General features: G+C 39.5%; 1 protein-coding gene across 2 annotated transcripts in view; it reads left to right on the top strand.

The window, feature by feature from the left end:
* Positions 1-13,036, top strand: part of gyg1b (glycogenin 1b) — a 94,139-nt gene that overhangs the window by 35,203 nt on the left and 45,900 nt on the right. For both annotated transcript variants that reach the window (XM_066683071.1, XM_066683072.1), the window contains exon 4: positions 1,191-1,353. In XM_066683071.1, the coding sequence (XP_066539168.1) occupies positions 1,191-1,353 (163 nt within the window). The remainder of the gene's footprint in view (positions 1-1,190; positions 1,354-13,036) is intronic.

A 13,036-nucleotide genomic window follows, 5' to 3' on the forward strand; every position in this document is an offset into this window, starting at 1 on the left:
TGGAATGTCTGAAAATGTGTTTATATGCTACACCAAACTTCTTTTAGAAAATTTTAAATTTATGAGCTTATAGTGCGGACTAAACTTAAAGCTGGGCATAAATATTTTACATTATTGCATCAGAGAAAAGCTGAGGTCCTTACAAGTTGCTGATATGAGTCAAGTGCCATTATATCTCATGATTTAGAGACCAAAGTTTAAAATAACGTATTATATATTTGGTAGTAGTCCAAAGAAAACAAACACACATGTTGGTAGGTGGATTGGCTACATAAGTGTCCAATTAATTAATATTTGGTATTATAATTACTTGCAGTGCCAAAAGAATATATATAATTTGGCTTTGCAATGACCAGTAGGGAGTCTGTGGGAATTGGTTATCATCTGGGGGTCAATACCAGAGGCTTTCAAGTGGTGGCTAAAGTCAGGGTCAGCCCCCCCCCACTCTTTTCAATATGTAATGTAAAAGTTGAGTCATGACAGTAAATATACTTGGAGCCAGAGATTTTCTGGCTCTGAATGAGGTTAAACCCTCTAAGCCAAGTCCTGCATAACAGTGGAGCAGAGAGACAACAGAGCTTTGTCAGGACACGCATGAGATTCTTGTAGCAGTGTGTGATGTTCAGCATGGTTAATGTGGGTGTATCATGCATAGAAACTAAGTCAAGATTATTTATGTATTTACCTATTTATTTTAGTATCTTTTAAATAAATGCTAAACAATGTTTGAACCAGTCTAATTTTTTAATCTAATCATGAGAGGGCTCAAATCCAGTAGTGAGTAATAATGATACTGTTTTGAAAATAGTATTAAAACAAATCTGGGTCATGCTGAAATATCTTACACTGTAATGAGATGTCAGCTGTTTTTCTTGTGGGATTGAGGAGTGTTTGTGGAGAACAAATAAGTATCACAGTTTAAAAAGAGCTCTTCAAAATCTGTTATATTTGAAAGGATGACACTAGGCCACCTCTAATATGAATTTTTATAGGACTCATGGGTTATTCATATTCATGGATATTTAGTAACAGAGACACCAGTGTTGAGAGATGGAATGAGAATTTTTAATATTACTGTTAACCTAAACATTAATTTTTCATGACTGTCCAGGCACTGGACTGCTGATATAGGGACTGTTTATTCTCTCATTAATTATATTTTTATTCAAAAAGCTGGTGTTCTGTGTTAGGTGGTATCGAATATTGACGAGCTGTTTGGGAGAGAGGAGTTATCAGCCGCTCCAGACCCAGGCTGGCCTGACTGTTTCAACTCTGGAGTGTTTGTATTCCGGCCCTCCAAAGAAACTTACAGCAAACTCCTTCGGCACTGCACACAGCATGGCAGCTTTGATGGCAAGTAAACTTTACCTCTTTGGGAGACTTGCTTCATGCTTCATAATTTGCCTCAATATCTCAATATTAGTCTTTATAATAGTCTCTCAAAGTCTCAATATTAATCACAGTTTTCTCTATTTCAAAATGTCATTTATTGATTATATACTTATTTTGAAGCCATAATAATGCACCAAAAGAAAAGAAGACTTGTGACATGCTGCAATATTTTTTCAAAAGCAATAAAACTGGAGGAGAAATATGGTTTATTATGAAATATACCTTGCAATTTCAGAATCTTTTGACGAATCTTCAGAAGTTTTTTTTTTTTAAATTAGGTGTATATTTTCTATGAACTGTTTTTGTAAATTCAGAAATATGGCCAGGACCCTGGCCATAATTGAGGCCAAGACAGAGATCTAGATTTATGGTTGTATTTGCCCTACAGATGTGTCCTTGGTCGATGGTCAAGTAGTTGTTCATTATAATGGGACTGTTTTCTCATGGAATTGTGCCAGCGGCATCTCTACATTCTTCATTCCAACATGCTGTTTCAGTGGAAACTTCTCCAGATATGAGCAGATGAGGTGGGATAGACTAATTTCACCTGTCACCATTAGAAAGAATGGATGAAACGAGGCTTGCTCTGCTCTTTGTAATGCTGTCATGTGTAATTACACCATCTCACCTCATCTGCTCAAGCAAAAACCTAACGCTGCAATTCCACCCTCTAGACATTGCACAGCCCTGAAACATTCTCAAGAGCTGTGGCTCTTCATAATTTTCAAGCTCAGCATGGGGAATGTTGCACAAATGCCTTCTGCAGACAAAAAGTTCTTCCATACTATTTTTTTGGTAGTTAATTTTTAGGATTAGAGTGCCAGGATTGATATAGTCACCAATTTTAAAGGAGCAATCTGTAATACTGACAGGATTTAAAATAGGTACTGCCATCCAAATTCAAAACATTAGTAGAAGTTTTCTGCTCCACTTCACCTCCTATCCAGATGTGAAAGTCACACAGGTTGCCAGGTTGATGAAACCTACATATACAAAAGCAAGGCAACTTCAAAAATTCTGGAACGTCATAGCTTAAAAAATGTGCCATAATCAACCTATTTACACAGAAAAGTATAATGCATTTCACTTAAATATCTACCTACCCATGCGGAAGACAATATTTGAACATCTGCTGCTTTTTTTCCTGTATTTACCAGCTTCATATTTCTATTTGCACATTAAATGTTTCACTAGGTATGCTCATCTTCCATATATATTTTCCCCTTCCACCTTAATGTCGTTAAGGAGGCAGACTTTTCTTCATTTCAGGAATTATGTGCTTACCTGTTCAGGAAAAAACGGTTACAGTGTCTTTTCCCAATAAACCCTATATCATTGTTTTCTATCACCCTACTGATCCATTGGCCAAATTCATTGACAAACAGGACATTTTCCTCAGGGGTCTCCTTGTTGAGACCTCAGTCATAATACTGTCTTCCACTACTGTGATTTTTCAGTAAGTCTACTCCAATGCACAGAGCAGGAAACACTCTGAACCAGATCCTCAGCAGACCTGTCCCAACTTTGGGTCTGACAGTGACTCCTGTTGAATTCTGATCATCACTACTTACACTTCACACTCTCCCTCCTTATTTTTCTTGCACACACCAACACCACAAGTTCTTTCACTATTCACCAAAGTCTTCCCTCTGTGTCATCTCTCGCTTCATCTGTTGTAATCAGTCTTTAACACTGTGGGTCCTTCTCCATTCCACTGGAAACAGCTACAAGTACTTTCCTTTCATCTCCTCTTCAGTCATCCTTTTCCCTCTTCTCTCTGGCCTTATCAAAGTAGAGGAAATCGCAACAAGCCATTTCCTTTCTAGGTTTTCAGTGGAAGTAACTGCTGTGAAATAATGCTTCATCAAAGAGAAGTTGGAAGCATCAACATTCAGTCCATACTTATTTGATCAGATCAGGGTATCTGTGATTATAATGAGTTATACTGTTCACTATTTCTTATCTCTCTAAATCAGAGATAAGAACCTGGATTAAGAAGTTTTAGGATTTTCATTTCCCAGTATTGTTTACAAAATGAAAATGCTTTGTCCAGGCCCTTTTCCATGTCCTAAATGCCTCAAATTAAAATGAAAATTCTTTGGACCATAGTCTGGATATCATTCTCAGCAGCTGGAGTGACATAAATGTCACACGAATTACGATCTGGCCGTTCAGATTGTTGCATTGCCACAGATCGGATATGGATCAGCTCTCAATACTACATATGAATGTGGCCTAAATATGAATTTAAGATTCATTGCAATTTGTGCTGTTCACACAGCCCCACAAAAAACATATGTCACATATGAAGAAACAAATCGGCTTTGACCCACCTTTACCTGCTGTGTGAAAGTAGTGTTCAAAATTGGATTTGAGCCACTTTTGTATATGTTATTGAAATCCATATCCAATCTATGGCAATGCAGCCAGGTCAGAATTCATGTGACTCACTTCAGCCATTGAAAATAATCCATGGACTGAGGTCCAAAGCATTTCCTTTTAATCTGTGAACATACTATTAAATAAGTATCATGAAAATGTTAAATTCATGTTGGTGAAAGTCTCATTCTCTTTGGAGACCTTGTGTTTGCAAGAGACCCAGCAAATTTGTGCTTAGAAGGAAATGTTTTAACATTCTTTAAAGTCTATTTAATACTCTGTTTATAACATAGAGCTTATTTGGAATAAAGAAAATGGTCTTTTTGTAATGCAGAGTTGCAATAAAACATCAGTCTGTTTAAATATCTTCATTTTAAAATGAAAGTGATTTACGAGCAAGTTCAGAAGGATGCTGGATAAAGGTCACATTATATAGACGGTGTGAGCAGCATAACAAAACAATAGGATTTGTTTACCATCTGGTCACATCTGGTGTGTGACCATAGCCTAAGTCAGTTTCTCCAAAAGCAACATTGTTGATACTTGAGAGAATGTACCATGGAGGTAGACCAGAGCAAAAGGATACATTGTTTCTGCAAGATATACCAATAGCAGAAAGAGTTTCTTTAAAGAAGTACTAGGTAAGTAGTTCTACCTTAAAATTACAGTTTCAGAATAATTGCGGTTTTTCACTGTCCTGTAATAGGAAGAATGGAACCTCTGTTGTTGCTACTGCAGGCTTGACACTGCAGAAACTGCACTATGTGACTTTAGGAGGAGGGTAGGACTTCCCCTCTCCCTCCCCCATGATTTCAGGGCTGTGCTGTAAAAACGAATTACACTCTACAACTCTAGGGGAAGCTCTTGAGCAAAATTACAAAATTTCATGAAAATTCCTTTCAGTCTTGTTCAAAATATTATCAATGCTGTAGATGATTACATAGTCCTGTGGTCATTTATAATTTTTTTTAAACAACCAGAAAGTGCATGTGCATTCCCTTTTCAGATATGTATTTGGGGCAAAGTGCTGTTAGCTCATGGTATATTTTTTGCAGACATACAGGGGTGTTAAATATTCTGTTAAAATTTTTCAATTAAGATCATGTACCCCTATAGAGGTACACCTGAGATAAATGCCATTACATATTTAACCAATCATCATCTTTGTAGTAAAACCCATATCTTTCTCCCAAGTGCTTTTCAATCCAGTAAATTAACATTTAAATTTTGCAAGAAGTTTATTATAAATCTTTAAACCTTTAATTTCCTTGTCGTTGCTCAAGATCTGCTCAATGTTCATTATCTGCATCCTCAAACTGCTGATACCTTGCAACGCCTTTCCACAAACTTATTAACAATTTGTCCTGAGCCCTCATGATCCTCTCCCTGGAAGATTTTCTTACCTTTTTCTGAAGAGAATATTCACAAAGCCTACCAATCCTTTCTCCCTGCCTCTACTCCTCATATACCATTCATTCATTCATTATCTGTAAATGCTTATCCAGTTCAGGGTCGCGGTGGGTCCAGAGCCTACCTGGAATCATTGGGCGCAAGGCTCCTCATATACCATCCTCATCCTATTTCATCTTTTATTTGTTTTGTTTTTTTTCAATTTTCCACAAATTATATCCTACAGCTTCTCACAGCTAACAGTCCAACCACCTGTCCACCAGACCCTATTCCATACATGCTATTTCAGACAATTGCTCCAGACCCAAATTTTAACTTTTCTTAAAAAGGAGGGAGCATCAACTGCTATGATTCAGGAAAGACATTTGTAAATTTATGTCTGATGTTATTTTATTGTTTAAAAATAACTGCGAAAATTTAGGTATTATGACTGGAGATTTTAATTGCGTCTTGGATCATAATTTAGATAAATCGTCTACTTTTTTAACTAATTCCAAATCGTCACTGGTGCTTAATCAGATATGCATGGATTCTGGACTGGCCGATATTTGGAGGGAATTAAACCCCTGAGTCAGGTATTATACTTTTTATTCTAACCCACATAGCTCATATTCTCGAATTGATTATATATTCATACCCAATAGTTCAATTCATCTTGTAACAGACTGCAAAATAGGCCCTATTGTTCTATCTGATCATGCTCCAGTCTATATGAAAATGGAATTTGGCATTCAAATATCTAATAGCAAGACTTGGAGGTTTAACTCTTCTTTACTTACTAACACGGCATTTTGTGATTATATGCGTCAACGCATTCGGTATTTTTGGGAGGATAATAAACACTCTCCCATGTCATCAGCTACCTTATGGGACGCAGCTAAAGCTATAATCAGAGGCGATATTATTTCCTATTTTAGGACGCCGTCGCAGGTTCCCCTGCCTCCGTGGACGCCGTCGCAGGGCCTCCTGTCTTCGTAATGGCGGCTCCTTCAGCCGCACCTGTTCCTGTGACTGTGGCTACGGCCGTTTCTGCCCCCGTGGCTACGGCCATTTCTGCCCCTGTGACTGTGGCTCCGGCCGCTCCTGGTTGTGTCCGTGGGACGGCCCCAAGGACTTCGGGGCTGATCCCTAGAACTGTGCCCAGGCTGGTTCCTCAGACTGCCCCACAAACATTTGCCAGTCCTGGGCACCCACCTGTTATTTTGGTTCCCTTGTCTGTCCCTGTCCTGATTCCTGTCTCTGTCCTTGTCCCTGTGCCCATGTCTGTCTTTGTCTCTGTCCCAGTCCCTGTCACTGTATTCGTGTCTGTCCCCCTGAATGTCTGAATGTCCCCTGTGAGTCCTGTCCAGTCCCCTGTCAGTCCTGTCCAGTCCCTGTTTCAACCCTCTGTCCCGTCTCCTGTCCAGGCCCCATTTTAACGCTCTGTCTCGTATCATGTCCAGTCCTCTGTTCCCAAACATGTCAAGTCCCTGTATCCGTCCAGTGTTCAATCACCGTGTTCAGTGTTCAGTCTTGTCTCCTGTCCAGCCACCGTTTCAACCCTCTGTCTTGTCTCATGTCCATTCCCAGTTCTCCATTTCGTCACCTGTCCCGTCTCCTTTCCAGTCTCTTGTTGCCCCCCTTTGTCAGTCTCATGTCATGTCCCCAGTCCCGATTCATAGATCCAGTCCTGTCAAGTTTCCAGCTCCATTTCCTTTGTCTGTTCCCGTCTTGTCCTGAGTCCTGTCTCCCATGGTTCCTTGTCTTGTCCTAGTCTATCTTGTTTTCCTTGCCCTCTCCTGTGCCAGCTCCTGGGGGGTTTAGGTGTACGCGCCCCGGGAGTTGCTTGTTCAGGGGGGGGGCATCTGTCACGCCCTCGTCCTGTCAAGTCTGTTGTCCCCGCCATGTGCTTTATGTGCACATGGCTTTGTTTGTTATTGTCCTTGTCTCCTCCCCTGTTTCCGCCTTTGTTCCGCCTCCTCGTCTGTCATTTGTTAACCCGTCCTCCTCGTTATCTGTCCAGGTGTGTCTCGTTTGTGTCTTGTATTTAAGTTCCCTTGTGTCTCTCCTGTTTTGTCGAACATTTCTTATTTCCCCTTTGTCCAATGTCTTGTTAATCGTATTATGCTAGTCTGTCTTCACAGTTTCTCCTTTCTCCGTTGTCCTAAGTCATGTCGTGTTGTTTATCTCCCGTTGTTTAATCAGGTCATGTTTGTTCCCTAGTTTTGTCATTCGGTGTTTTCCCTATCCCTATTAGTTTAATATCCTTGTCTTGTTGTTTTTCTTTATAGCTTGTCTTTGTTTTGTTATAATAAACCCTCCGTGTTTTAGCAAGTGCATCCGCCTCCGTCAGTCCGCCTCGTGATCCGTGACAAGAATGAAAGAGCTATTAAATCTTTAAAAAATTCAGATGGTTCTGTTTCATATGATCCTTTAGTTGTAAACAGTTCTTTTCAATACTATTATCAGTCCCTTTATAAATCAGAGAATACTGCATCAGAGACAGATATTTTGTCTTTTCTTAATAAACTACCTATTCCTGCCATATCAGAGGGTGATAGGGCTGATTTAAATGCTATGTTCTCTCCTGATGAGGTCTACCAAGCATTGCAAACCATGCCTTCTAATAAATCCCCTGGTCCTGATGGCTTTCCACCAGAGTTTTTTAAAACTTTTTGGCCTGAACTTCATCCAATTTTACTACCTGTTTTTCTTGATTTGCTTGAACATGGTTCGGTGCCTGAAACTTGGAAAATGGCAACAATTTGCTTAATTCTGAAAAAGGGTAAAGACCCTCAGTGCATCTTACAGACCAATAAGTTTGTTAAACACTGATTGCAAAATCTTAGCTAAGGTACTCGCCCGTAGATTGGAGGTGGAACTGCCAAAGGTAATTAAACCTGACCAAACTGGCTTTGTGACAATGAGGTATGCCTCTGACAATATATGCTGGCTACTAAATATTGTGGACTTTGTCAATACATATAAACACCCCGCCCTTATTGTATCACTTGACTTGACTTATTGTATCAAAAAGCCTTTGACCGTGTGGAGTGGGCTTTTCCTTTTCGCCACACTTGAGAAATTTAATTTAGGACCAAATTTTATTAATTTGGTTAAACTTTTATATTCTGACCCTCAAGCCACAGTTCTAACCAATGGACAGATCTCACAGCCTATACATATTAAAAGAGGCACAAGACAAGGATGTCCTCTCTCACCTTTAATATTTGCTTTGGTGATCGAACCACTGGCCAAGTTGATTAGAACGGATGTCAATATTTCAGGTATTAAAATGCGAGATGAGGAACATAGAATTTCTCTTTACGCAGACGATGTTTTATTATTTATTTCTAATCTGGTCCAATCACTTCCTGTAATATTGGATGATATTGCTCAATATAGTAGATATTCCGTATACAAAATTAACCTTTCAAAATCCATGGCATTACTGTTTAATGTCCCTGTTTGTTCATCTGCATCTTCGGATTATTTTCTAGGGGATGGTTTCCTATTTCACTTGGCTATTGATGGTTTTAATTATTTGGGCATTTTTCTAACACCAAATCTTAAGAATCTCTTTTCCAAAAATGATTTGCCCCTTGTGAATAAAATTAAGATTGATTTGGATGTTTGGTGTTCTCTCCCAATATCTTTCTTTGGCAGGATAAATGTCGAGAATGAATGTTCTCCCTTGTCTTCTATATTTATTTCAGTCTCTCCCTTGTTATATATCCAGTTTATTTTTTAAAGACTTAAATAGTAATTTTTTAAATTAGCTAATTTAATGAACCCTAAAGAGAAAGGGGGCACTGGTGTACCATACATGCAATTATATTACTGGTCAGCTCAGATTAAACACATCCTCAGCTGGTGTGCCAATAGAACTGACTCATTATGGGTTAATATTATGAGTCCATGACATGCTTCCCTTTTTCACTTCAACTCTTACCATTTATTCATAATGTGGAAAATTGAATTTAATTGATATTTCTGGTTCTTTTGTTGTATCTAACACCCTGCTGACTTGGAAAGATGTTAAAAAGTATTTAAAAATACCTAAATGTCCCTCTCTGTCTTCCCCACTTGCACGTAACCCTGACTTTCCCTCTCAATTGCATAATATAGGATTCCTCAACTGGTTTAGACAAGGTATTACACAGATCTCATGTCTGTTTTCAAACAGAGTTTTGTTGTCCTCTTTGGATATTTTGGAGAAGTATAGTTTGTCAAAATTATCTTTTTATCAGATATCTTCAAAACAGACATTTTATCAAGTCTCTTCTAGATAAGGGGAAATTGTTGAGAAGCTAACTTATGACCTCCACCAGAGGTCAGAGAGATTTTGGCAAATATGGTCCGCTATATGGACCGACCTACCTAGATCTTGGATAAAGTACTTTAGAGACTGTTTTTGTTCCTTTAATTTTTATTTATTAGGGTCCTAACACGTAGTGTAGGACCCTATTGTAATTAGGGTTCCAAGTGCTGGAGCCCTATTGTTTTTTTTTTGTTTTTTTTTTGTTCTGTTTTTTCCGCTTTTTTTTTTTTTTCTTCTTCTTGTTCTCTGATGAAACGCGATGGGCAGCCCAAACCCTAGGTCCTACAGGCTTGTCGTTTGGTCAACTGGTAGTAAACCCTCCCGCTACTCAGGCGCGAAGTATCAGCCTGATGGTGGCGCTATAGCAACGCGGAACGCGTCGCTCCCTATATCTCCTACCCCGTGTAGCGTAGAGACGAAATTCTTTTTTTTCCCTGATTCCTCAGGTCAGACCCTACAAAAAAGCCTCAAGAACCCATAAGCTCCGCCCACTTACATTTTGAGCAAACTTGCATAATATGAAAAATCGCACACATATTTGAGCGAGAACTACACTCTGGAAATTCTCCCAGTATGGACATATATGGTATCAGCAGAATCCTAAGAACCTGAACTTTAATAATTATTCAAAAAAAGTTGGAATTTCATCACTGCTCGGCTTCCAGACTCCACCAAAATACCGGGGTGGAGCTCGCGTTCCAAAAATCACACAAATACAGCTATTACTCACAAAGGCTTTCTCTGAAAGTTACGATACTTCACATGCTTGATCCCTATAAGGGCTGGAAGACATGAGTACTTGGTTGTGCAACTGCAAGCCTAGGGGGTGCTATAACAACAAATAATTTATTACACTTCACAGCATTGTCCAATTGCCATGCCGATTGGTATGCATGTAGTGGGTGCTGTCCTGAATGTGATTCTATGATGATGATGTCATATGCAAAAAACATGACCGCAATTGGCCAATCAAATTTCACCAGCTGTTTAATGACCTTAAAAAGGTCCTATCATCATGAGACTTGCATGGTATGTTCATGGCAGCACTTCCTAAGCACATAAGTTTCATTACGATAGCCACTAGGCGGCTCAATTCAAATTTTCAACAGGAAAATATGGAATATCTCAGCAAAATATAAACATATTGACAAGCAGTTTGCTTTATTGCATTCTCTGCATATTGCCTTACAGCTTTGCAATTACAACTATTGTCAAAAAATGCATAGTTTATCCACAATATGTGGATGAGGTATGTGAAAATGGAGCTTTTCGAACTCCTCCCTAGAAATTTGTCTTATCAATAAACAACTGGTATTTTTGCAAATACTTGCTTAATTCTGTTGGGAATAAGTTGGGACTTTTGACACGCTGTTGCGGTAGTTATTCAACAAATATGCATGGCTTGATACTCTCTTTGAGCTATAACTTAAACAAACTTTGCCCAAATCAAACAAATCATGGTACACATATGTATGTCAATACTCTGAAGTATTGTGCTAAATATGACTACATTGCACAAAAAAGGGGTGCTACAATTAGACAACAACTAGTTGCATAGGTTATTAATTGATTACACCGCCACCAAGAGATGCAGTACCAGCAAGATGAGATAGATATATTCTGAAGACCATGGGAAAGGAGCTTGAGCATTTTCTTAACTTATGGCTAAAGGATTTTTGAGTTACAGCTTTGTTATGCGATGTTTCGAAGGCAAGCTGCACTTCTCTATTTAAGCAGAGGCTGCAATCACACAGTAATGAAAGTTCCACATTTTTTTGAAAATTAGTAAAGTTCAGCTTACGATTCTCATGATGCCACATATGTCTATATTGGGTTTTGATCCAAGGACTAGTTCTTGCTCAAATATATGTCCGTAACATCTTATCTATGCCTGCAGACATGTCCTTGTTATGCAGAATCCCCCCAAGCCCCTCCCTCTCCTCCTCACACAGACTGTCACCTCTCCCCCTCCCCTCCCCCTGCTAGTCAGAGAGGGCCAGAGGGGACACACAATTGACTGCAGATCTAAACAAATCAACAATAACAATATTATTAATTATTAATATTAATACTAATAATTTTACATTCAGTGTTTTCAGCCCCACTGTCCACAGGAGAACTTTGTAGATCTAAAATGACAGAGAGGGGTCCACCTCTTGCTCTGCATACTTTCATTGCCCCTTTTCACATGTTGTTCAATGGTCAGGACACCCACACAGCAGCTATGCTGAAAATGTATGAGCTATTGCCTCTGCCTTCATTTCTATAATGTGGACCAACAGAGTAGGTGTGTGTAACAGTGTGGACAGTGAGTGGACACAGGTTTTAAAGTCTCCAGCAGCACTGCTCTGTCTGATCCACTCAAAGTACAATACACACGGCCATTACACCACAATGTCAGTGTCACTACGGTGCTGAGAATGTATGAGAAACTGTCTCTGAATGTATATCTATAAGTTGGACCAGTAAAATATGTGTATCTCAGTGTGGACAGTAAGTTGACACAGGTGTTAAAATCTCCAGCAGCACTGCTGTGTCTAATCCACTCATAAGAGCGCTACACACACTGACCTATCACCACAATGTCAGTGTCACTGCAGTGCTGAGAATCATCCACCACTTAAATCATATCTGCTTTGTGGGGGTCCTGAACATTGGGTCTCAATTCTTGGTGAAATTTCAGATTGACTTCTGTGCTCTGTGCTGTCTCTGTAACCCAAGCCCCACGTTCACCTGTCTGCAGACCAGAAATTCACCAACTCATTCACTACCACTCCCTCTTAAAATCCTGCTCTGCTGAGACACCAGAACACCAAGGATCATATGTAAAAGCTCTACAAAGTCTATACTAAAGTGTGGCTCCTGTATCATGACATGTCATATGCTAACCTCTTGCTCTGCAAAAGATTTCTCACTTTCACACTGCTCTTCAATGGTCAGGACACCCATACAGCAGGTATGACTCAGGTGTTGGGATGGTAAATCCCTCAGCATCACTGCTGGACTGAGAATAGTCCACAACCAAACACATCCAGCAGACAGTGTCTTGTGTCTACTGATGACGGACTCCCGTCAAGCAACTCCACATCATATCTGCTGTTTGGGGGTCCTGAACATTAGGGTGAAAACGCGGAACGCGTCGCTCCCTATATCTCCTACCCCGTGTGGCGTAGAGACGAAATTCTTTTTTTCCCTGATTCCTCAGGTCAGACCCTACAAAAAAGCCTCAAGAACCCATAAGCTCCGCCTACTTAGATTTTGAGCTAATTTGCATAATATGTAAAATCGCACAAATTTTTGAGCGCGAACTAGTCTCTGGAAATGTACCCAATATGGACATCTGTGGTATCAGCAGAATCCTAAGAACCTGAACTTTAATAATTATCCAAAAAAAGTTGGAATTTCATCACTGCTTTGCTTCCAGACTCCGCCCAAATACAGGGGTAGAGCTCGCGTTCCAAAAATCAGACAAATACAGCTATAACTCGCAAACGCTTTCTCCGAATGTTACAATACTTCACATGCTTGATCCCTATAAGGGCTGGAAGACATGAG

Source organism: Hoplias malabaricus, chromosome 10 (assembly GCF_029633855.1).
Source record: "Hoplias malabaricus isolate fHopMal1 chromosome 10, fHopMal1.hap1, whole genome shotgun sequence".
Taxonomy (NCBI): Eukaryota; Metazoa; Chordata; class Actinopteri; order Characiformes; family Erythrinidae; genus Hoplias; species Hoplias malabaricus.